At 60.7% G+C, this 21,854-nt stretch overlaps 3 protein-coding genes across 19 annotated transcripts in view; 1 reads left to right on the forward strand and 2 right to left on the reverse strand.

The window, feature by feature from the left end:
• Window positions 1-1,828, reverse strand: part of EIF4G3 (eukaryotic translation initiation factor 4 gamma 3) — a 90,705-nt gene extending 88,877 nt beyond the window's left edge. For 9 of the 12 annotated variants that reach the window (XM_072354076.1, XM_072354068.1, XM_072354075.1 and 6 more), the window contains exon 1: window positions 1,564-1,827. In XM_072354076.1, the coding sequence (XP_072210177.1) occupies window positions 1,564-1,751 (188 nt within the window). In that variant the 5' untranslated portion in view covers window positions 1,752-1,827. Of the gene's footprint in view, window positions 1-1,563 lie in introns of all 12 variants that reach the window. The other 3 variants (XM_072354077.1, XM_072354072.1, XM_072354067.1) reach the window with 2 other exon arrangements.
• Window positions 1,829-4,097: 2,269 nt separating this feature from the next.
• ECE1 (endothelin converting enzyme 1) lies at window positions 4,098-13,531 on the reverse strand. Of its 6 annotated transcripts, none has more exons than XM_072354331.1 (18): window positions 13,415-13,531; window positions 12,770-12,856; window positions 11,555-11,690; window positions 10,702-10,914; window positions 9,767-9,891; window positions 9,452-9,667; window positions 9,020-9,211; window positions 8,374-8,516; window positions 8,186-8,300; window positions 7,867-7,977; window positions 7,596-7,694; window positions 7,436-7,513; window positions 6,944-7,047; window positions 6,583-6,693; window positions 6,387-6,454; window positions 6,118-6,308; window positions 5,936-6,031; window positions 4,098-5,701 (listed from the first exon to the last, which is right to left on the reverse strand). In XM_072354331.1, the coding sequence occupies exons 1-18, from the start codon at window positions 13,415-13,417 to the stop codon at window positions 5,525-5,527; spliced, it is 2,265 nt and encodes a 754-aa protein (XP_072210432.1). In that variant the 5' UTR covers window positions 13,418-13,531; the 3' UTR covers window positions 4,098-5,524. The 6 variants fall into 6 exon arrangements, with proteins under 6 accessions (XP_072210432.1, XP_072210431.1, XP_072210434.1 ...); XM_072354330.1 differs by lacking the exon at window positions 13,415-13,531 and adding an exon at window positions 13,285-13,383; XM_072354333.1 differs by lacking the exon at window positions 13,415-13,531 and adding an exon at window positions 13,289-13,382.
• Window positions 13,532-14,290: 759 nt separating this feature from the next.
• On the forward strand, window positions 14,291-21,827 carry ALPL (alkaline phosphatase, biomineralization associated). Its single transcript, XM_072354334.1, has 12 exons — window positions 14,291-14,448; window positions 15,286-15,386; window positions 15,467-15,586; window positions 15,753-15,868; window positions 16,869-17,043; window positions 17,117-17,292; window positions 18,656-18,799; window positions 18,883-18,952; window positions 19,710-19,844; window positions 20,078-20,269; window positions 20,343-20,462; window positions 20,553-21,827. Exons 2-12 carry the CDS (start codon window positions 15,329-15,331, stop codon window positions 20,810-20,812), a joined length of 1,566 nt encoding a protein of 521 aa, XP_072210435.1. The 5' UTR covers window positions 14,291-14,448; window positions 15,286-15,328; the 3' UTR covers window positions 20,813-21,827.
• Window positions 21,828-21,854: the final 27 nt, after the last annotated feature.

Consider the following 21,854-nt stretch of genomic DNA (forward strand, 5'->3'; position numbering starts at 1 on the left):
AAGCCTCACTTTGGAGCAGTGCTGATAAAAAGGCAACAGCTTTTGTTTACCACCTGGAAGTGCTCAACTTTCAGAGCAGGATGTGGCTGAATGAGAAGGCACCAGCTCAGTGTCTGACAAGGGCAGCTTACCAGTCCAGAAGTTCAGGAGTGCTACAGCCATCCCACCTACAGCACTGCCTTCTGTCCACCCAGCACTTCTCCACTCCCTGTGCTTCTCACTCTGGGGACGCACCTTCCCCCCACACTGCTACCCACAGACCTCGGAGGGAAACCAGGCTTCCACCCCCCCCACACACATCACTGACAAAGCTCACTCCAAGGCAGTGTTCTCCTGCCCTGCCCATGACAGACCACCACCAAGCTCAGGGAAGCATCCAAACCCCTAGCAGCTCTTTGCGAGGCAGTGTTCTCCTGCCCTGCCCATGACAGACCACCACCAAGCTCAGGGAAGCATCCAAACCCCTCGCAGCTCTTTGGGTGATGAATAGAGGAGTGTGCTTTGGGAAAGCAGTGCGCTCCCAGTCCCAGGCACCCAGCAGCACCCACCGTGCTGGGAGGGCCCCTCCAGAGCAGCCATAATGCCTGCACCCAAACTGAGCAGCTCCCACAGCAGCGCCTTCACTCACCAAATGCCGCTGCTGGCAGTGACAGCAGTTCCGCACTGCTTTCCCTATGAAAGCCCACATCGGGATCCCAGCAGCACGCTGGGAGCAGAGCACAGCCCTCCAGCACAGCCTCACTCCTTCCCAGCTCTCACCTGACCCAAACACTCCATAGCGCCAGCAGCCCCGTGACTTCAGCAGTGTTATTTGTGGTCAGGCCCGGCCGGAAGCTCATCAAAACAATGGATCTGAACCGATCACAGCAAGGCTCTGCTTTCCTACCTCAAAACTGAAAGTGAGAGCAATGGAACGCTTCCACGCACGGAACACGCTGAGCAAACACATCCCACGGCTCCACGCTCTGATAGAAGTCACCCCACCAGCAGCAGGCGTGCACAGAGGCCCAAACCACGCTCAAGCACTACAGCGATCCCCCAGCTTTGGGGCAGTGGGGGCTGACGGAGCAGAGACCCGAAGCGCTGCTGACCACACAGGCTTTCTCCGAAGCCCCTCACACCCCCAGGAAGGGCCTCAGCCTCTTCACGGCAAGTTACAACACAGCTTCTCCCCCACCAGTGTCACGGGTGTAGGGGCATCCCACGGCACAGCCCCAAGCAGGCAGCAGGGCTGTGCCCCCAGCACAACACAACATAGCACAGCACTTACCTGCAGAGCATCTTCCAACTAAAAGTTCACCGGGGGGGGTGGGGAGGGGAAGGGGAGGAACAACACACACACACACACACACACACACACACACAGGGCCCCCCTATACACAGATACAGAGCCCCAACCCCGGGGTCGGCCCCCCCCACCCCCAGCAGGTGCACCCCCCTCCCCCAACACACACACATACACCCCGCGGCCCACCGGGCCCGCTCCCCGCCCCCCCACCCGCCGAGCGGAGGGCAGCGCCGGTACCCCCCACCCCCCACCTCTCCTCCCGGGGCAAAGGATACTGCTGGGGCGCCGCGGGCGGCAGGGCCCTGATGGCGGGGTGAGGCGCGGGCGCCGCCGTCGGGTGAGGGGGAGCCGGGGGGGGAGGCGGCCCCGCCGCCGCAGCCGTCGCCCCACTCCCGGGGCCGGGCCCCGCTGCCGCCGCCGCCGCCGCGCCGGGTTTCAAAGCCGCCTTCTGCGGTAAACTCATCGCCGAGCGGAGCCACCACCCCCCGGAGGGGAGCGGGGCCGGGGCCGGGGGGGAGCCGGGCCGCGGGAGCGGGCAGCGGGCCGGGGGCCGGGACGGCGGCCGGGGCAGCGCGGCGGGCCGGCACCGGCGCCGGTCTCCGTGACAACGCGGCTCCCGAGGGTTCGGCGCGGGGAGGGGACGGCGCGGGGCCGGCGGGGAGGGGGGAGGGGGGGCGGCTCAGGCCGCGATGCTCATGGGCCGCTGGCGGCGGGGGGTCTCGGTGCCCCTCCCCGGGGGCGGCGGCGCCCTTCGCGGTGGCGGCTCTCGGGCGATGCCGGCGGATTTTCCTCACTGAAGTAGCGGAGCATCAAACATGGCGCTGCGGCCGCCTCCAGCAGTCCGGCAGGACGGACGCTCGGGCGCCTTCGGGCCGCTCCGGAGCCGCTCGGCCCGCCGGCGCTCGGCAACCTTCGGCTCTTTCCGGAGCCGCTCGCCGGCGAGGAGCGCTCGGGAAACCTCGGCTTCTTCCGGAGACCTTTCGCGGGCGCACGCGCCTCGCTCCCCTTCCCGCCCCTCCCCCCCCCCCGGCTCGGCCCGGCGCCTCCCGTGACCCCTCGCTCTCGGGAAACTTCGGCTCTCTCCGGACGCGGGGGAGTTCGGGAAGCTTCGGGCGGCTCGGAGGAGATATTCCAGCTCAGCCGGGCTGCGCTCGGGGCTCTTCGGAGCCGCTCGGGGAGCGACTCGGCGGCCGAGCGGCTCCGGAGACACTTCGGTACCGCCCGGCTGTGCGGGGCGCGGCAGCGGGGGATCCTCCGCTCTTCCGCCCCGCCGCCATCGCCGCTGCCCGGCCTCGTTCAGGCTCTTGTGAAGGATCGGCTGCGGTCATTCGGCGGCACGGCTGTGCGGGCCGTGCGGTGTTAGTGTGCATCGACCGCCCTCCGAGCGCGACGGTGCTCCTGGAACAGCCCTCGGTGCGGGAGGAAACGAACACTGATTGCAAACTGACATCGATGGCTCCCCGTGTGCTACAGAAAGAGCCGCCTGTAAACACAGCTGTGAAAGAGCTCAGGCGTCTTTAGATACATGACATCTTTGTGCCTGTTTAGAACGAAAAACAAAAGCAGCACCGCCACCAATGGGAGCGTTTGCACCACGCTGTGTCCCGAGCTGTGCCAGCCCTGCACAGCGCTCAGCTCTGCCTGATGGTGCCTCGCTTTGCCGCTTCTGTTGGACGCGACCCCACGCACGATGGGTCGGCCAATGGAACCCGCAGGCTTGGCGAGCCTCTGCAAGTGCAGTGTGGATCCGTGCCCTCCCTCCGCCTCCACTGAGCTTTTGGTCCTACGTGTTGTGCTGCTGGATGAGCACCTGGGCACCGCCAACGGGTCTGCAGCCCCACCGACACTTCTGTGCTGCTTTGCCAACCGCAGCGAGCCAGAGCTACCGAAAAGGAGCAGGTTGCCCAAGGAGGCTGTGGACGCCCCATCCCTGCAGGCATTCAAGGCCAGGCTGGATGTGGCTCTGGGCAGCCTGGGCTGCTGGTTGATGACCCTGCACACAGCAGGGGGTTGGAACGAGATGATCGTTGTGGTCCTTTTCAACCCAGGCCATTCTGTTTCAAAAGAAAGTGTAAGCCTTGGGAAACCAGTGGAAATTAGGGTATTAGTGGAAGGGCTGTTTTCCTGCCAGGCTCTACACCAGTTCCCCCTTTTGCCCGAGCTCAGCCCCACAGGGCGCAGCTGATGCAAAACAAAACCAATACCACCCAGAAGCGGGCAGGCCCACAGCGGGCAGCAGCACACGAGCGGCTGAGTCAACCCTGGGCTGCGCCAGCCCCAAGATGGGCGAACAGCCGCAGTGGGATGAGGAACCTGGTGCAAGCTGCTGCTCGCCCTCACAGCCCCTCCTGTGCTGGGCTGTCTGCTCCATGCAAACAGGCAGCAGACACAAGTGAGCTGTACACCGAATAAAGCTCACTCTGGACATGTGTGGAGATACTGTGGAGCTCGCTGCGTTTTGCCACGTTTTAAGCAGGCAGCAGCTGGGGCTGCATCTATGATCCAGGCCCAAAGCATTTCTGCTCCATCCTGCTGGTCGCAGCGCATGGCATTGCCTCGGCTCCACCGCCCTCTGCGGGTCCGTGCCACCATTTCCAGCAGAGCTCAGCTGGCCTCCAGCTCTGCAGGAAAACAAGAAGGGCCTGTGAACCAACAGCACGTCTGCCTCTATGTTCCTGTCCAGAGCAGGAAGGGAAACACAGAAAACACAGTGAAAATGGGAAAAAAGCGCAGGTGGGATGCAAGATAACTCCCTGCTACCAGCAAGTAAAAAATAAATACATATTAAAAAGTCACAGGCACCTGCAGACCCAGTAAAAAGTATTTATTTCAGTTATAAGCTCCACGTGTAGGGTGAAAAAATAGATACAAAAACAAAACAAAAATCCCCCCATGTCCCTTTTATATATAAATATTAAAAATCCCTCTACGTCTTTGCTTTCTGTCTAGAGGTGCTGCGAGGCAACATGTGGCACCTGAGCTACTGTCAGTGGTTTCTCTTCTAGACTGCAGTATTAAAAAGCCCCGGAGGATGCTGTGCCCACCCTGCCAGCTTTGCGCCCTGCCAGCTTTGCACCGGCCCTGCTGGGATGGAGCATGGACTGTGCACAGGGGAGCAGCAGCAAGCAAAGCGGCAGCAAGCACTGCTTGCACTTGTCTGGAGCAATACTGGGCTGGGGTGCTGCAAGCAACCTCCTGTTATGGGGATGGGAGGGATGCAGGGCCACTCCTGCGGCTGCTCTCTCCATGCTGCTTCCTGGGCTCCCCTCTCCTGCAGGGACAGGCACTGCAGGGTGCAGTCATTGTGCTCTGCAAACCTGGGACAAGCAGAAGCCGTGCCCAGGAGCTTCACCGCCAGCACCCCCACCTCGCTTACAGCTTTGGCACATCGACTTTTCCCTTTGCACTCAGAAATGAAAGCTAACCCCAGGAGCTGCAGCATCCCAGCGGAGCCCTCCTGCGATCCAGCTCCTAACAGGGTTCTACAACTCCATCCCCGGGCCCTGTCCCCACTGTCCCCATCAGCATCCTCCGAGGACAGTCCCTCCTGGAGATCCATAGGCTGTGGGGCCAGCTGGCCGCAGCCCATCTGGACTCCCCAGCTGGGAACTGTCACCACAGGGCGCTGTGTTTACAGCTGCACTGAGTATAAAAAAAACCAATAATAAATATACTAATCCTTTGCATTAAAAAAAAAAAAAAAAAAAAAAAAAAAAGCTTTAAAATGTCTTTTCCCTGAACTTTTCCAGTGTATTCCAAAACGCATGAAAAAAATATATATATATATTTCCCCGCTGCCCACCCCAAAATATATCTTAAAATATTTACCATCCTCGTGTGCGCATCTTTGGATTGAGGAGGCTGTGCCGGCTGTATTCAGACACACAGCCCAACCTGCCGGCGCCGTGGCATTCCCTTTATGGCCTCAGAGGACAGTGCCGGGCTCAGGGTTAGGGCTCCTGTTAGGACCAGGCTTAGCTCTGCGTGTGTAAATACGTGGCACTGCCCCAGCATGTGGGACAGAAACCTCCCCACATTGAAGTCATTTCACAAATGAGTGAGGGGAAGGGAAGTTTTCACAGTGGATCGATCGGAGCTCGTATGATACCGGGGATGCTGCTCCGGTGAGAGCTGGGCAGCTCGCTGCACTAAGTGGTCTGAGGGACCACTCTCAAAGGGATGGGGAAATTCGGCCACTGGCAGAGGACGGCGCAGCCGGATCCCAGCACCCACCCATCACCAGACCTCGCACTTTTTGGGGGGGTTCATTGGGGAGCCCAAAGGGCAGCTGAAATGCTCTGCAAACTCCCAGGAGTTGGAGACGGTGCCGATGACGCGGAAGCGCGAGGGGCTGTGCGGGTCAGTGATGAGCCCTTCGTGTGAGCTCTCTGGTGTGCGAACCGAGCACCACACCTGTGAGAGAGAACAAGAGTGCCGATGTCTGCAGCTGCAGGACCCCACTCTTGCCAAGCCTGGCTTGCTCTTTAACCAGCACCTCCCTGATCTCGTTCTCTGGGGCATTTCTAGAGACCTCAGCCTTGATGTCATGCTCTCCCAAAACCATCTGGGCACACACTTCCATGGATGGAAGGAAAGCCACGGATGGGTGGAACCCCAAAAACCCACACAACCATCCTCACTGCCTACCTGCGCGAAGCCAACAAAGAAGAGCTGGTGGTTGGTGAGGCCAAGGGTCGGGAGAGTCTCCTCCTCCCCATGCTTTTTCAGCCAGTTTTGATATGCCTGGAGGTTGAGGAGCGTGATGGGCTCAGGGAACAGCACAGACCCAACTGCAGCGTGCCCAGCTGTCCCCAGCCCCACAGCCCTACCCGGTAGGCAGCCTTGAGCCCCCCGTTGTCAGCGATGTTCTCCCCGAGGGTGTGCTTGCCATTGACAGCCTCCCCGTTGATGGTGTAGTTGCTGTACTGCTCCACCATGCATGCCGTCTGCCTCTTGAAGGCCTCCACTGATGAGTTCTTCCACCAGGGACGCAGGTTGCCATCCTTGTCATATTCCCGGCCTGCCAAAAACACATCGGGTCCTTTGTCACCCTGCTGGCCGCCCCACCAGCATTCTGCCCACCCAGCCCTGGCCATACCTTGGTCATCAAAGGCATGTGTCAGCTCATGGCCCACCACCACACCAATACCACCGAAGTTCAGCGACCTGTGGGACGGCGACACCAAGATTCAGAGAGCAGCCACTGCTACGCCAGCCACACAGTTCGGCACTGACTTCTGGCAAAGAAGGAAATTAGGGGTTGCTGCCCTCCCTTCCTTTCCCCAGGATCTCACTTGGGAGAGGCGCGGGTGTAAAAGGGGGCCTGGAGGATGCCGGCAGGGAAGACGATCTCGTTCTTGGTGGGAGAGTAGTACGCATTGACTGTTGGAGGCGTCATGCTCCACCTGCAGGGACAAGGATGTGGCAGCACAAAGCATCGCTGCGCTCTGCTCCAGCTGCACGCGTTTATCACAGCACAGAAATGGCAGCCCAGCTTTCATTTCCCAGAACCAGCACAGCCCAGCAGGAGCATTCAGGGGAAGACCAAATTCCAGTGCTGCAGCGAGTGAGGAGATACTGTGAGTGAGGAGATACTTCCAGCGGCCACAACAGAGAAGCAGAGCGTGGCCATGCCAAGCAGCAAAGAGGACTTACTGGTCCCGGTTTGGCGGTTTCCGAAGCTGGTAAGCTGTGACCCTGGCTGAGAAGTTGTAAAACTGCATGACGTTCTCAAAGTAGAGGTCAGACACGGCATCGTACTGCAAAAGAGCAAGGTGTGAGCAGCATGTGACGAGCACCACTGAGCACCACTGTGAGCACCACTCCTCCCCGCATGGTCTCATCTGAGCCTCTGGAGCCAGCTGAATCTCATTTCTCCTCCCCTCCAACATCTGCAGAACCCCAGGAAGACCATGAATCACCATTACGGAAACCAGCTCCTCGGTGTCTGGGCAGGGATCCCAAGAGGCCCGGCCATCCCAGAACCAGCTGCAGCAATCTGGGAAGTCTCCAGAGAGGGTCCAAGGGCACAGCAAGACCCTTTGGATGTGGGGTCAAGGCTGACCCAAGGCTGTGGCCATGGGTACACACACCCTGCACATCCTGGAATGGGAGACCCAGGGGATATCATCTATCAGAGCAACTCACATCGTTAAAGACTTTGTCCAGCTCCTTGGGGTCCAGGATGAACTTTGGGTAGCCTATCATGTTGTAGATGGCATCCGCCTGGGGTGACAAGGATGGAGGTGCTTTTGGTGCCAGGTGGGAGGATGGGCTGGTCTCCCTGCTGCTGCCGCCAGCACCTTACCTTCTCTTTGGCTGACTTCCTCGTCTCCTCATCCATCCACTCCAGGGTCTCCAGACTTTCCTCGAAGGCTGTTTTAATCTCTGCAATCATTTCCTCTGCCTAGACAAAAGAAAGCAGCGCATTTTGGCCTGGAGAGCTGGCTTCCCATTCGAGTAAGTCCAAGGACTGACACACAACCCTTTGCACAGAGGGGAAGAAGGCTGGGATAACACAATGGGCAGCTTTCCCAGCATCAGGGCCTCACACTGCCTGTGGGGTAGTAGGGACGCACCACCTGCTTGCTGTCCTCCGCGAAGGTAGCCTTGACAAACGTGGCCCCCAGGGCAAAGCCCAGGTTGTTGTCCGTGTCACTGATGCAGAACTTCCAGCGTGGCAGGCAGGTCTGCAAGGGCAACAGGCGGCCATGAGTGGAAGCACAGCATGGCCACGGCTCCCCAGCCTTCACACCACGAGATCACCATCACCAACCAGAGCTATGACCCCAGAACCCACCCCATGTCCATCCTTGGGTGCAACGTGATGGGGACTTTGCTAAAAAACGCCATGACTGTTTTGTAGGAATGCAGTTACTTGGAGGCATCGGTACCCACCTTCTTCGTCCCATACATCACTTCCATGAACTTCTCCTCAGCATCCTGGAAGCGCTGGTCGAGGAAGGGGCTGGTTTTACGCACCAGGTTCCAGATCATGTAGTTGTTGAGGAGGCTGTGGCAAGAGGCAGTGAGCAGGGAGCAGGATGTACACCAGGCACCTCTCCATGCAGGTGGGGGGCTCTCACCATTTATCTGTGGCCAGGATGAGGTCAGAGACCTGCTCCAGGTACTCCTTGGCATAGACCACGACGGGCTCTGACTCATTGAGTTCCACGGGATAGAAGACCGTAGAGAGGAAGGGCATCCAGTCCACAGCTGGTGCCAGATCCTGTAAAAGCCATGCTGCTGCTATGGACTTAAGAGCTATCAGCAATGGTAGCCTCTTCCCAAGCTGGTGGCCGTTACATCAGCTCTGCTTGATGGATTTGGCTGATTTTGAAGAAACCATTTCCCATAGAAGCAGCATCCTCCAAAGGTTGAAGGGGACTAAACAATTTCCTCCCACAAAGGAAAAGAAAGCTGGGCGGGTGTGAAAATGCTGACAGTGGGGTGGGGGGGAGTCACATGATGGCCCTTTGGGGACAAGGGGAGGTAGCTGGGCTGACGTCTGCAGGGCAGCGCAGCCAGGAGGGTGTCTGCGCCTCATTGGGATGGCTGCCAGTCCCAGCAGCACTCTGGAGTCTGGGAGGAGTGGGCTGAGGTGGGAGAACAGGCCAAGCTATTGCACAAGTACTTCCCAGTCAGGGCTGGTGTTGGCCTTCCCTGGAGGAGCTGCATCACCCCTCCACCAGCCCTGCTCCAGGCAGGGCTGCAGCAACACCGTGCTCCTACCTTCAGCTCTCCAGCTGTCATCTTGTGGTAGATGACCTCCTCATCCCGGTGCTTCTCCTGCGGGATGGTGATGTTGGCCAGTGCTGTCTCAAACTCCAAGATCTGCTGCATTTGCTGCCGTGTTGACTCCTCATCAGTGCCGCCCAGAAACATGCCCAGCTGCACCATGTAGTTCAGGTACCCAGCAAGCACCTGTGAGGGGACGAAGTGTCACCCATAGCTCAGTGTGACCAGGGCGCCCAACAACCCCAACCCTCCCACCCCATCCAGCCCTTCCAACCCTCCCAACTCTCCCAGCCCTCCCAACCCTTCCAGACTTTCCAACCCTCCCAACCCTTCCATCTCTCCAAACCCTTCCAACTCTTCTAACCCTTCCAACCAACCTAACTCCCCCAGTCGTTCCTATTCTTCCAACCCCCCCACCACCCTGACCTTCTCATTCTCTGTCTTGTTCAGGTAGTAGTCCCGTGACGGCAGCCCCAGCCCTGACTGGTCCACCTGGATGACATTGCTGTTGGAGTTCTTGGAGTCGGCGCTGACATAGACGGAGAAGAATGGTGAGACGCGGTAATGCGCCGTCACCTCCCGCAGAGTCACGTTGAAGTTGTCCCCCCCGGCCCAGGGCCCGGTGATGTTCCATCCTCCCAGCTGAGGAGAGACACTCAGTCAGGCACAGCAGTGTGGGGATGTGTGACCAGGACCTGGAAGAACACAGGGCAGCTCTTCGTGCCCGCAGGAAGGACGCACCTTGGCGATGAGCTCCATCAGTGGTGCAGCGCGCAGCTCCTCGATCTTGCTCTCATTCATGCAGGCCTGGTAGTAGCGCTGTGCCTTGCGCTCTGCCTCGCTCGACACATTGGCCGTAGTGTTCTCTGCAAGATGCACCCAGGGCGGCTTGTGGGGGCAGGCAGCAGTGGTGGGGGGCTGCAGAGCCCCTGACCCTCTGCCGAGTGCTCAACCTTAGCTTAGACAACAGCTCCAGAAGAACACTACAGATCACTCCGTGTGCCCCTGGGACATCCCACAGCCCTAGCCCTGCCCCTGCCCCCTCTCCAGTTCTTTGTAAGACAGAGATAAAGAAAGAAAAACAACAAGTATTTTTCCAGCGCTCTGCCGTTCCCAGCATCCCAGCCCCCCGCGCTGCCCTTGCCCCTGTGCTGGCAGCCCCAGCTTGCTCCCCAGGCTGCGTTATTTATTTCTACAAGGAAGAACAATAAACCCATTTTTCTTCTCCACCTCCAAAACTATCTTTTATTTTCTTTCCCTAAAGCCCTGCTTCCTCGAGGTTTTTCCTCTCCTCACAACACAGCCTGCACCTCTGGCTCCCCAGCTGCATGAGTTTGTTTGCTGGGTCCCTCGGCTCCAAGGAATGCAAGGAAATGCCGAGCACAGCCACTGGCCGGGGGCCCAGCCCACTGCCTTCAGATTGCTGCGGGAAGAGCAGGGACAGAGCCGTCCCCAAAAGGCAGCTCTGCTCCCAGATAAGCACCCCAGCGCCTGGCGCAGAGGAAAGTGCTGATAAGGGGCACTTGTTTGCTCAGATCTTGAACAAAACATCCCCTGGATAAGCCGCTGTGCTGCAGTGTTTGCATGCAAAGGCAGTGCCCAGGGCCCAGCCCCACAACAGCCGCACTGGGAGCAGCCCCACTGCAAAGAGCTGCCAAAGAGAGCCCCGTGCTCACCCAGCAGGTGCTTCATGACAGCCTGGTTGTGCTCCCAGAGGTTGTTGAAGGTGCCCCAGCGCGAGTGGCCATCAGGGAGGGGGTTGGCCTTGACCCAGCCCCCGCAGGCGTAGCTGAAGAAGTCCTCGCAGGGGTTCACTGTGCGGTCCAGGGAGCTGAGGATGGAGCTGGTGACAGAGATGCAGGCCTCCGACAGGCACACGGCAGGCGGCCCTGGTGGAGAGATCGCGAGCTCAGCACAAGGAGCCCCCAGCTGCACCAGAGGGCACCCACTGCTCACCCAGCATTCTATCCATTCTGTCCATGATGTGGACAAGCATCCCCATGCATGAGCATCCCACCCCACCACAAGGCACATGGGCAGGGACCCCATCCTGCACCTAAACATCCCACCCTCGGTGACAGAGAGAGAGAGTATCCCATCCCGTACCCAAGCAGTCTGCCTGGTTCCAGGCCTACCCAAGGGCCTGCAAGGGGTGCAGCCAGAAGTCTTTCTCTATGCCCAAGCATCCTGTACAGCGCCAAACATCCCACCCTGGTGCTAGGGATGCAGGTGAGCCCTCTGCCAAAGCACCTTGCCCTGGGGTGCTGGAGCTGAGCACTTTGTCTTGTACCCAATTATCCCATGCTGTGCTCCACCCTCACTCTCTGGGGTGAAAGATCCCATCCCATCAGAGAATCTTGCCCTGGGGTGCCCATATTGTGCCTGAGCATCCCATAAGCTGCAAGTACGCAGGAATCTCACCCCGAGGTGAGCACTCCAACCTTCCCCCCATACCCCATCCTGCCACCCACAATCCCCTCCCGCCCCCCAGCCCCCCCCTGACGGGTCAGGTCACAGCGCAGGACTCACGGGCTCGGTACTGCAGGACGAGCCCCAGCAGGCACGCTCCCAGCACAGCAGCCAACACGGCCACCACCGCCACCAGCTGCTTCTCGGTGCGGCTGCGCTGAGCCCAGCACCCTGCGCTGCTCCTGGAGAAATTCACCTGCGGGAAAAGCAGCGCCGTTTCGCCGTCGGCAGCACGAAGGGAAAACCCCACAGGCACATCCGCCATCCTCCCCCTTAACAAACCCCGCAGCGCCGAGCAGCCCCCAGACAGGCAGCGGGAGCAACCCAGCCTGGGAAAAGCCACAGCTGCCTTCCAGAAAGCCGCCAGGAAGGGCGGCACAATGGCAGGAAAGGGAACGGGGAGAGCGCGTCCGTGGCTGCGGGATCACCTGCCACCTCGTGCCACCCCACGGCCACCGTCACCACAGTGATCCTGGCACCGGGCAGGGTGGGGACAGGAGTGTCGGAACGGGATCCTCCCGTTGTGCACAACAGCCCCAGGAAGGGTGGGCGATGTGACGGTGTGGGGACAGAAGCACTGATGTTGGGATGGAAATGCTGCTGTGAGTGAGGTGGAAGGGACTGTGCCAGGAGCGCAGCTCCAGCGCCAAACCTCTCCCTGCCAGAGCTCTTTTCCTGCTGCCGGCTGCCCTCATTAAGCTGCCTTCCCGCTGCTCAGGAAGGAATTAGCCTAAAATCCTCTTTATGTGGGGACAAAGTTCTGTCCCGCGGTAACTGCCCACCCTGCTGGGCCAGGAGGGGTCTGCAGCTCTGAGGGGATGGCTGAGATGGACCTGACCCCATGAGGTGGACGTCCCACGGGATGTGCGCCCCATGAGATGGACACCTCAAGAGATGGATGTCCCATGGGATGAATACCCCATGGGATGCATGTCCTGTGGGATGCACACCCCATGGGATGGATGTCCCTCAGGATGGGTACCCCGCATGACGGATGATGTCCCAGTGGATGGTTACCCCGTGATGGATGGATACCCCATGGGATGGATGCCCTGCAGCATGGATCCCCCAGGGGATGGATGTTCCACGCGATGCCCCACGGCCCAGAGGCGCAGCCCCACTGGTGCCAGCGGGGACAGGAGCAAAGGGCAGAGAGTGCAGAGCGGCGGCACCGGACTTTGTCCTGTGGGGGGGGGTCTCAACCAGCCAGGGGAACGCGGCCTCCCGCTGCAAGGACCCCAATCTTGCCCTTTTCCCCCCCAAACCAGCCCCTACCTGGAACCCGTTGGGGTACCCATCGCCTTCACTGATGGAGTCCAGGGGGTCTTCGTCGTCCAACGTGGCCCGCTTGTAGGTGGACATCTGCGGGGCGGTGGGAGCGCGGCGCTGAGCGGCGGAAGGCAGCGCTCATCCCCGGGACCCCCCTCGGGGCGCGGAGCCCGGCAAGGCTCCGGGGAAGCGCCGCACCGCTCCCGCGGGGCCGCCCCGCACAACCGCCGCCGTGCCCTGCGCGGAGCTTCTCCCCCCGCCCCGCACAGCGCAGAGCCCACGCGGGGCTCGGCCGCACAGCCCTTCACCCTCCCTCCCCCCCCCGTCGCACCGCCGCCCCCACCCCGCGCGTGAATCCGGAACCGAGGATGGGTGGGCGGCGGGGGGGCAGCCCCTCACCGCGCCCTCGGGGCGAGACCGCCGCCATTTCGCCGCCATCGCGGCGCCGCCCGCCCCGTTCACCCCCCCACCCCCCCCGCCTCCACCCTCCGGTACCCGCACGGCCGGGGACCCCCCCGCACCCACGGGTGCTCCCTGTTCATCGCGATGCCCGGAAGGTCGGAGGGAAGGGAGGGAGGAGGAGGAGGAGGGGGGTAATTAGCGCTGATGAAGGGAAGTGCGGAGCCGGGGGTGGGGGGTGTACGCGCTCACCATGGCTGCGTGCGGCGGTGCGGGGCGGCCCCGGGCGGCGCGGGGCGGGGGTGCACCTGGGGCGGCCGCGGAGATGGCCCGGCCCCGCGCTGCCCCGCACCGCCCCTACCGCCCCGCACCGCCCCACAGCAGGGGGGGGAGAGGGGGAGGACGAGGTTCGAGTTCGGATGTGCGGCGCTGCGAGTGTGCAACGCTGAGCGTGCAGCGCTGCGAGCACGTGGCCGCGCAGTTGTGCAAGGGAGGGGGCACGCGTCGGTGTACGGAGGTCCCGCCGTTGCACGAGGGGGAAGCGAGCGTGCCAGGGTGCAAACCCGCCGCGGTGCACGCAAACAAGCACGTGCAAGGATGGCGGGGAGCGGTTTGGCGTGCACGCACGTGTGCAGCCCCCGGGGCCTCATCCCTCGTGGGGTTGGGGCTCCCTGCAGCCGTCGGAGCGCATTTTTGGGCTGAGGCCGCCCCCTCCTGGGGAGCACCGAGCGCCCCCCGGCTCCACGCGGTGCCCCCGTCCCATAATCACCCCATCGTCCCAATCACCCCATCGTCCCAATCTCACCACCTGACTCTGTCGTTCCGACCCCATCACTGGATCCCCTACCCCATCATCCCGACCCCTCCGCCCCCACCCCGTCTCTCCGACCCCACCGCCCCGGCCGCACCATCACCATCCCCGCGTGGTCCACGAGGGTTCACCCGGGGACTGCCCTAAAGGGCTGTAGTGGAGCGGGGCCGAGCACAACTACAAAGCAGACCCCAGAGACTCCACACCCCCATCCCGCCCGGTCCCGCCGAGCCCCCCCAGTGCTCCCAGTCCTCCCAGTAAGACCCGGCAGAGGGCACCAGTAAGCCCAGTTTGCTGCCTCCCCCCCACACCCCCCCCCGTGCCGGCAGCGGGTGGAGGAAGGGGAGGAGGAGGAGGCGAGGGCCGGAGCCGGGCCGGGGGGATTTAAGGCCGCTGCCCCCCCCCGCCTCCTCCGCTCCGCGCCCGGAGGGACCCGCGACTGCGCCCAACTTTGTGCGGGACCGTCCCCGTGCGGGTAAGGGACCCCCGCACAGGGACCCCGAGGGGCGGGGGGGGCCGTGGAGACACGGCTGTGCCGGGGGACATCGATGGGCAGCGGGGACACGGGGATTTGGCGGGGACACGGGGACGCGGAACCGGTGATGGGGACACGCGTGCAGATGTGGGACGGGGTCACGGGCAGGCGGTAGGGAAGTGGGTGTGCAGGGGGACTTCGGTAGGGTCACAGGGGGGCAGCAGGGACGTGGATGTGCAGTGGGGACATGGGCGTGCAATGGGGGCAGAGATGTGCAGTGGGGCTGGAGGTGTGCAGCGGAGATATGGCCGTGGGACAGGGACGTGGGTGTGAGATGGGGACGCAGACACAACAGGGACACAGACACAATGGAGGGACATCAGCATGCCATGACTAGGGACACTAATAATAAAAAGGGGACCCAGACGCACAGTGGGAACACAGTCATGGTGGGGACACAGGCGGGCACAAGCACATGGGGACGCACATGCAAAAGGGGACCCAGATGTGCAATGGGGACCAGGTCGTGCAGTGGGGATCCCAAAGTGCTACGAACACATGCATGCAATGGGACAGGGACACAGTGTGATGGGGACAGGAACACAATGTGGGGACACAGCCGTGCAATGGGGACCCCAGTGTGCAATGGGATGTGGGCAGTGGAGCCGCGCTGCTGTTCCCCAGCACAGTTGGTGGAGTGCAGTGCTGCCCCACAGCCCAGTGGGGTCACAGTGTGACTGCACAGGGATGGGACATCCCCTTCTGTCCTCACTTGGCCGAGCCTTGGGACAAAGGTCTGGGTGGGGAAACTGAGGCACAGCGGGTGCTTCTCCGCAGCTTCCTCCCGTCCGTTCCCCAAGAGGAGCACTGAAGGGGCACAATGAAGGCTTTCCTCCTCACCCTCCTGGCCCAGCTCTGTTCGGCATCACTGGTTCCCGGTAGGTGGCTTGTCAGGACTGCACCCCAGCTGGGTGCTCTTTGGGGCCACGTAGCTCACCGAGCACCCTGCACCCCACAGAGAGGGAGAAAGACCCCGAGTACTGGAGGCAGCAGGCGCAGGAGACGCTGCGGGATGCACTGCGGCTGCAGCACCTCAACCAGAATGTGGCCAAGAACCTCATCCTCTTCCTGGGCGACGGTGAGGGGGGACCCTGCCCAGGGTGTAGTGACCAGGCTTTGCACTGCATGGGTGGTGCAATATGCGGGATGCTGCAGTGCATGGGGTGCTGCAGTGAGTGGGGTGCTGCACCCCATAACCCATGCCGTCCCATCCTGGTGTGGTGGTGACGAGTGCCCACCTGCAGGCATGGGCGTCTCCACCGTGACGGCTGCGCGCATCCTCAAGGGCCAGCTGCAGCACCGCAAGGGAGAGGAGAGCCTGCTGGAGATGGACAAGTTCCCATATGTCGCCCTGGCCAAGGTGAGCCCGGGGGCGGGCGCTGCAAGGTCGCTGGCAGGCGGGCAGCATCGAGCGAAGCTGAAATTAGGTCATGGGCGGCTAGCAGCGCTGGCTGGTGTCCTGTACCCAGTGCTGTGCCAGGGCTCACCCATGGGAATGGGGGGGGGGGGGCTGGGACCCCTCCTCTCCTCCCAGGGCTGTTTTGCTGGAGAAAAGGCTCCTTTTGTTGTGAAGTTGCAAGCCCCCGCCCCTTCCTTCAGCCGGTCCCTGCAGGGGATGCTTGTGGGGATGCAGAGGTTGGGCTTTTCTCTGGTTGACTAAAAATGGGCTGAAAGAGACTAAAAGCAGCAAAATGTAGCGAGGGGGTGCAGCAGGCACTCATCTAAAGGTGCATAAAAGAGAGATGTTGGGATGGGGCCACCAAAGTGTGAAGAGTTGAAACCCCAAGAAGATACAGGGCTGAGATCCTCCATAGATGTTGGGTTGGGACCACTGATGGCTTTAGGGCTGTGGCTCCAGGAGATGATGTCTGGGTCCACCAATGAGTGAGGAGCTGGGATCTAGTAGGTACTGCACTGGGACCACTGACAGGTGCAGAGCTGGGAGCCCAAGAAGAAGATGCAGGGCTGAGTTTTGTTAAATATGCTTCTTCTGCAGGAATAAATTACATGTTCTCGTATTTCGTTATATCAGAGAGTCAGTAACGCATCCTCAGGTCCTCAGTATGTGTTGAGTTGGGACCACCAGTAGCTGCAGAGCTGGGGCTGCAGGAGATGTTGGGTTGCGACCACCCATGGGTGAAGTCAGGATCTCCAGGGGGATGCCAGGCTGGGACTGCTCATGGGGGAAGAGCTGGGACCTGGTGTATCCAAGGGCTGGGACCACCAGAGGGTACAGAGTTGCATCCTCAGAAGGTGTCGAGTGCCAGACAGTGCAGGAGGGGAGTCCCAGTTTGAGGACGGTGACAGTGATGAGGATGCCGATGGCTGGGATGACAGTAGAGGTCTCTTTATTCCCCCAGACCTACAACACCAATGCACAGGTGCCCGACAGCGCAGGCACAGCCACTGCCTACCTCTGCGGCGTCAAAGCCAACGAGGGGACGGTGGGCGTCAGCGCCGGTGTCACCCGTGACCGCTGCAACACCACCAAGGGCCAGGAGGTGACCTCCATCCTCCGCTGGGCTAAGGAGGAAGGTGAGAAGCCGGGTTTTGGGGACGCTGAGTTTTTGGAACGTCCCCACTGTCATCCTGTGAATTCCCGGTGCAGGCAAAGCAGTGGGCATTGTCACCACCACACGGGTGACCCACGCGACGCCCAGCGCTGCCTATGCTCACTCGGCCAACCGTGACTGGTACTCGGATGGAGAGATGCCCCTGGATGCACTGGAGGGTGGCTGCAAAGACATCGCCCGGCAGCTGGTGGAGAACATCCCTGACATCGAGGTGGGGATGGCAGCGGGGACAGCGGGATCAGGAGGGGCTGGGTCCACTTGTGGGTGGGCTGATGCTGGGCTGGGTCCACCAAAGGGTGCGGAGTTGGGATGAAAATGGGATGGAAAAAAGCTAAAAGAGCAAACTGCAGTGAGGGGGTGCAGTGCACACACATCAAGGGTGCACAGAAGGGGGTGGATGTTGGGCTGGGACCACTGAAGAGAGCAGAGTTGGGACCCCAAGAAGATGTAGGGCTGAGATCCTCAGGAGGTATTGGGACTGTGGTCTCTGATGGGTTTAGGGCTGGGGCTCCAGAAAATGATGGCTGGGATAACTCATGGGTGAAGAGTCAGCACCTCCAGCGGATGTTGGGCTGGGACTGCTCATGGGGGAAGAGCTGGGACCTGGCATATGTAGGGCTGGGTCCACCAAAGGATGCAGAGCTGGGAGCCCAAGAAGATGTAGGGCTGAGATCCTCAGTAGGTCGGGTTTAGGGCTGGAGCTCCAGGAGATGATGGACTGCTTGTGAGTGAAGAGCAGGGATCTAGTAGGTACTGTGTTGGGACCATTGATGGGTGCAGGACTGAGGCTTCAGGAGATGTTGGGCTGAGACTGCAGCAGCTGCCCCGCTCTCACAGTGAGACACAACCCCCTTTCTCACGCTTCCTGTGCCCAAAAAGCCGCGTTGTCCCCTCAGTTCTGCCCCTCACTGTGGATTTGTGCAGAAATTCAGCCCTGTAAATAAATAAGCTTCTGTACTTCAAAATAGCCCCAAAGCAAAACATCCCAGCCTGTTATTTAGCTGGTTAATAGCCTCTTCTTCTCTATTTTTTTTTTCCCCTTAATATAATTTTAACTCTGTCCCAGGCTGGAAATAATTATATAGCGGGGAAGGGATTTTTTTGTTTTTCCCTTTCTCCTTCTTCTTCCCTTAATAATTTTGGCGGTGTTGTTTTGCTGCTTTATAATTCACCTTCTGAATGGGGAGGGGAGGGAGTGGGAAATGAAAAAAAAGAAATAAATCTCAGCCCAGTTATAAATACCGGCAGGCAAACATTGGGTGCTCCAAAGCAAACAGAGGCTGCGGGATGGGGTCCACTCCAGCGGGGTCACATGGGGACCCTAAAGGAGCATCCCTGCCCAGCACCGCTGCTGGAAATGGCTATTTCTGTCCTTGGGGTAATTAACAGAGATTAAGAGGGAGAGAGTTATTTCTAGCCAGAAATTCCTCGGGGTGGTTGCATCAGGGCTTTCCTGGGCACCGCGTCCCTTGGAGCATCTTTGGGGTTTGTCTCTCTCCACTTCTCCTATAGGAGAAAATAATAACATTAATTTAAAAAAAGCCACATTTCTACGCCCGGGATTTTCCCTACAGGTGATCCTGGGGGGTGGGCGCAAGTACATGTTCCCCAAGAACACCAGCGACGTGGAGTACCCGCAGGAGGAGCGGCACCGCGGAACCCGCCTGGATGGGAAGGACCTGGTGCAGGCGTGGCACAACGCTAAGCCTGCGGGGAAGGTGTGGGATGGGGCACCCAGCAGCCCCGTGTTGGGGAAGGGGGGCTGTCCCTATGGGGAGGTGACCCCGCGTGGCCCCAACAGGTCGCCAAGTATGTGTGGCACCGGAGGGAGCTGCTGGCGCTGAATCTCAGCCGCGTTGACTTCCTCCTGGGTGAGTGACCCCTGGTGCCCCATGGACGTGTGGACACCCCCAGGGCACAGTGAGCCCTCAGATGTGGGATTTCTGAAGGACGCAATTTCCACCCTTATAGGGAAGCAATCTTTACCCCGCTGGGCGCACAGTCCTTTTTTCTCCACCTCAACCTACATCTACCCCTCACCTTAACCCTACCCCTAAGCCTATCCCTACCCCTAACAATTACCATAACCCCACACCTAACTCCTACTTCTACTCCTCACCCTAACCATAACCCAACTTCTACCCCAACTCCTACCCCTATCCCTAGTCCTATCCCTAAACACAACCCTACCTGTGTCCACCCCTCACTCTAACCGTAATCCTAAGCATAACCATAATGCCAAGCCCTAACCCAACCCACGTCCTCAACCATAACCATAACTGCAGCTCTAACACTAACCCCAATTCAAACCCTACCTCTACCCCTAACCCAAACCCTACTCCTGCCCTTCACCTGAACTATAGCCCTAACCCTAATCTGAACTCAGATTCTACCCCTACCTCTATCTCTGTCTCTAACCCAAACCCAACCCCTGCCCCTACTCCCCACCCCAACCCACTGCCATTCCCTAGGTCAGGCCTGGGGGGAGGAAGGAAGGGCCGGGAGCATCCCCATCCCTATCTAATCAGTCCCGGAATGGGATCCGGCGTGGGCTCAAGTGCCTGAGCCAGCACAAAAGTGGTGCTGGGCTCTGTGGGGCCGCCCCGCCTCCAGCATTGCTGTCCCCAGGTCTCTTCGAGCCGGGGGATATGGTGTATGAGCTGGACCGGAACAACGAGACTGACCCGTCTCTCAGCGAAATGGTGGCCGTGGCCATAAGGATGCTGCAGAAAAACCCACGGGGCTTCTTCCTGCTGGTGGAAGGTGGGGAGGCCGGAGGGCCCATGGGGGGTAGGGGGAGGATGAGGAAGCGATAGGGTGCAAAAGGAGGAAGGGAAGAGGGAAGAAGTCAGGTGGTGTGTTGCAAAAGTGGGATGCAAAGGGGCGGGGGGGTAACTAAGAGAGCGATGGGGGGAATGGAGGAGTCGGGGGTGCGGGGCTGAGGGGGGCTGCAGCGGGGCGGCACCGCGGGGCACAGCACTGTGGGGCGGCTGCAGGTGGCCGCATTGACCACGGGCACCACGAGGGGAAGGCTAAGCAGGCGCTGCACGAGGCGGTGGAGTTGGACCGCGCCGTGGGGCTGGCCGGGCGCCTCACCTCCCCCCGCGACACACTCAGCGTCGTCACCGCCGACCACTCACACGTCTTCACCTTCGGCGGTTACACACCGCGAGGGAACCCCATTTTCGGTGAGCGCCCTTCCCCCCCCATCTCCCTTCCCATCCCAGGATGGGGATGTCACCGATGCGTGTGTGCCGCCAGGGCTGGCCCCGATGCAGAGCGACGTGGACCGCAAACCCTTCACCTCCATCCTGTACGGCAACGGCCCCGGCTACAAGATTGTGGGGGGCGAACGCGAGAACGTCTCCGCTGTGGATTTCGGTGCGTGCGATGGGGCCGAGACCCACAGCGGCACGAGGGCCGTGTGCCAACGGGTGGGTTTTGATGCTTTTTATCCCCCTCCCCTTCCAGCTCACGCCAACTACCAGGCGCAGGCGGCCGTCCCGCTGCGGCAGGAGACGCACGGTGGGGAGGACGTGGCGGTGTTCGCCCGCGGTCCCATGGCGCACCTCCTGCACGGCGTGCACGAGCAGAACTACATCCCCCACGCCATGGCCTATGCCGCCTGCATCGGCCCCAACCGTGCGCACTGCAGCTCCGCCGCCCGCCCCTCCGCCACCGCTGCGCTCTTGCCCATCCTCCTCCTCCTCCTCCTCCTCCTCCTCTGCTAAAGCAAAGCTGTTCTGGGGAGGGGGAAGCGAGGGGCGGGGGGAGGGGGTGGGGGCTGGAGAGGAGAGGTTTTCTTTTTGTGGGGGAAAAGAGTGAAAAGAAAGACTTCGGCGCAGCAAAGCAAAGCAGCGCTGGTGGTTTCGGTGCCGCCACGGCGCGCTGGGCTGTGCCCCTGTAAATACAACCTTCCTCCCCTGTCATTAGAGTCCTGGGCCCGCTGTGGGATTTGGCTCGGAGCTGCAGCCAAAACCCTCCAAAGTGTAGCTGGGGGGGGTGGGGTGGGAGGAGGATCAGCTGAGACTCAATGCCGGTGCCCAACTCATTGCACGTGTGGGCATCCATAGGGCTCCTTGAGCTCTGGAACGGTTCTGGGGCTCAGCACTGCATGGAGAGGGGAGCAGAGGGGAGAGCACCCCCTCCTTAGGGGCTGGGAATGGGCAACCGGGGGGAGCAGGGGGAAGAGGGAGGGGAGGCGGGGTGATATGGGGGTGGGGTATAGCCAGAGAGGGGCTCCAGGGTGTGTGAAGGGTGCCATGGGTGTGCAGATGGCGTGCACGTGGGACTGTGTGCATGCAATGGAAGCAGTGGTGCTGCGGGTGTACAAATGGTGCTGTGGGTGTGCAAACGGGGATGCATGCATGCTGTGGGTCCTGGAGTAGGGGGGGACAGCCCCCTGGGTGTGCATGTGGGACTCTGCATACTGCTGCCCCGGGTGAGCTATCGCTGCCACACGTGCGCATGCAAAGGGAGCCTTGCATGTACAAATGCAGCCATGTGTGTGCCAGCTCAGCCCTGCAAACCGTGCCCTGGGGGAGCAAGCACTGCCTTGCGTGGATGTGCAAATGTCACCATGCGGGTGCAACCCAGCACTGCGCTGCAGCTGCAGACAGTGCCACGCAGATGCACCCTGAAAGCACCGCGAGCCCCCCATTGCCGGCACCATTATTTATTCCCCCCTCCCTGGACCCCCCCCCCCCAATCCCCTATAAATAAAACCTTCCCTTCGTTTTTCCTACACCCCCAAAGTTCAGAGCGCTGTCGCAT

Source organism: Excalfactoria chinensis, chromosome 20, assembly GCF_039878825.1.
Source record: "Excalfactoria chinensis isolate bCotChi1 chromosome 20, bCotChi1.hap2, whole genome shotgun sequence".
Classification (NCBI taxonomy): Eukaryota; Metazoa; Chordata; class Aves; order Galliformes; family Phasianidae; genus Excalfactoria; species Excalfactoria chinensis.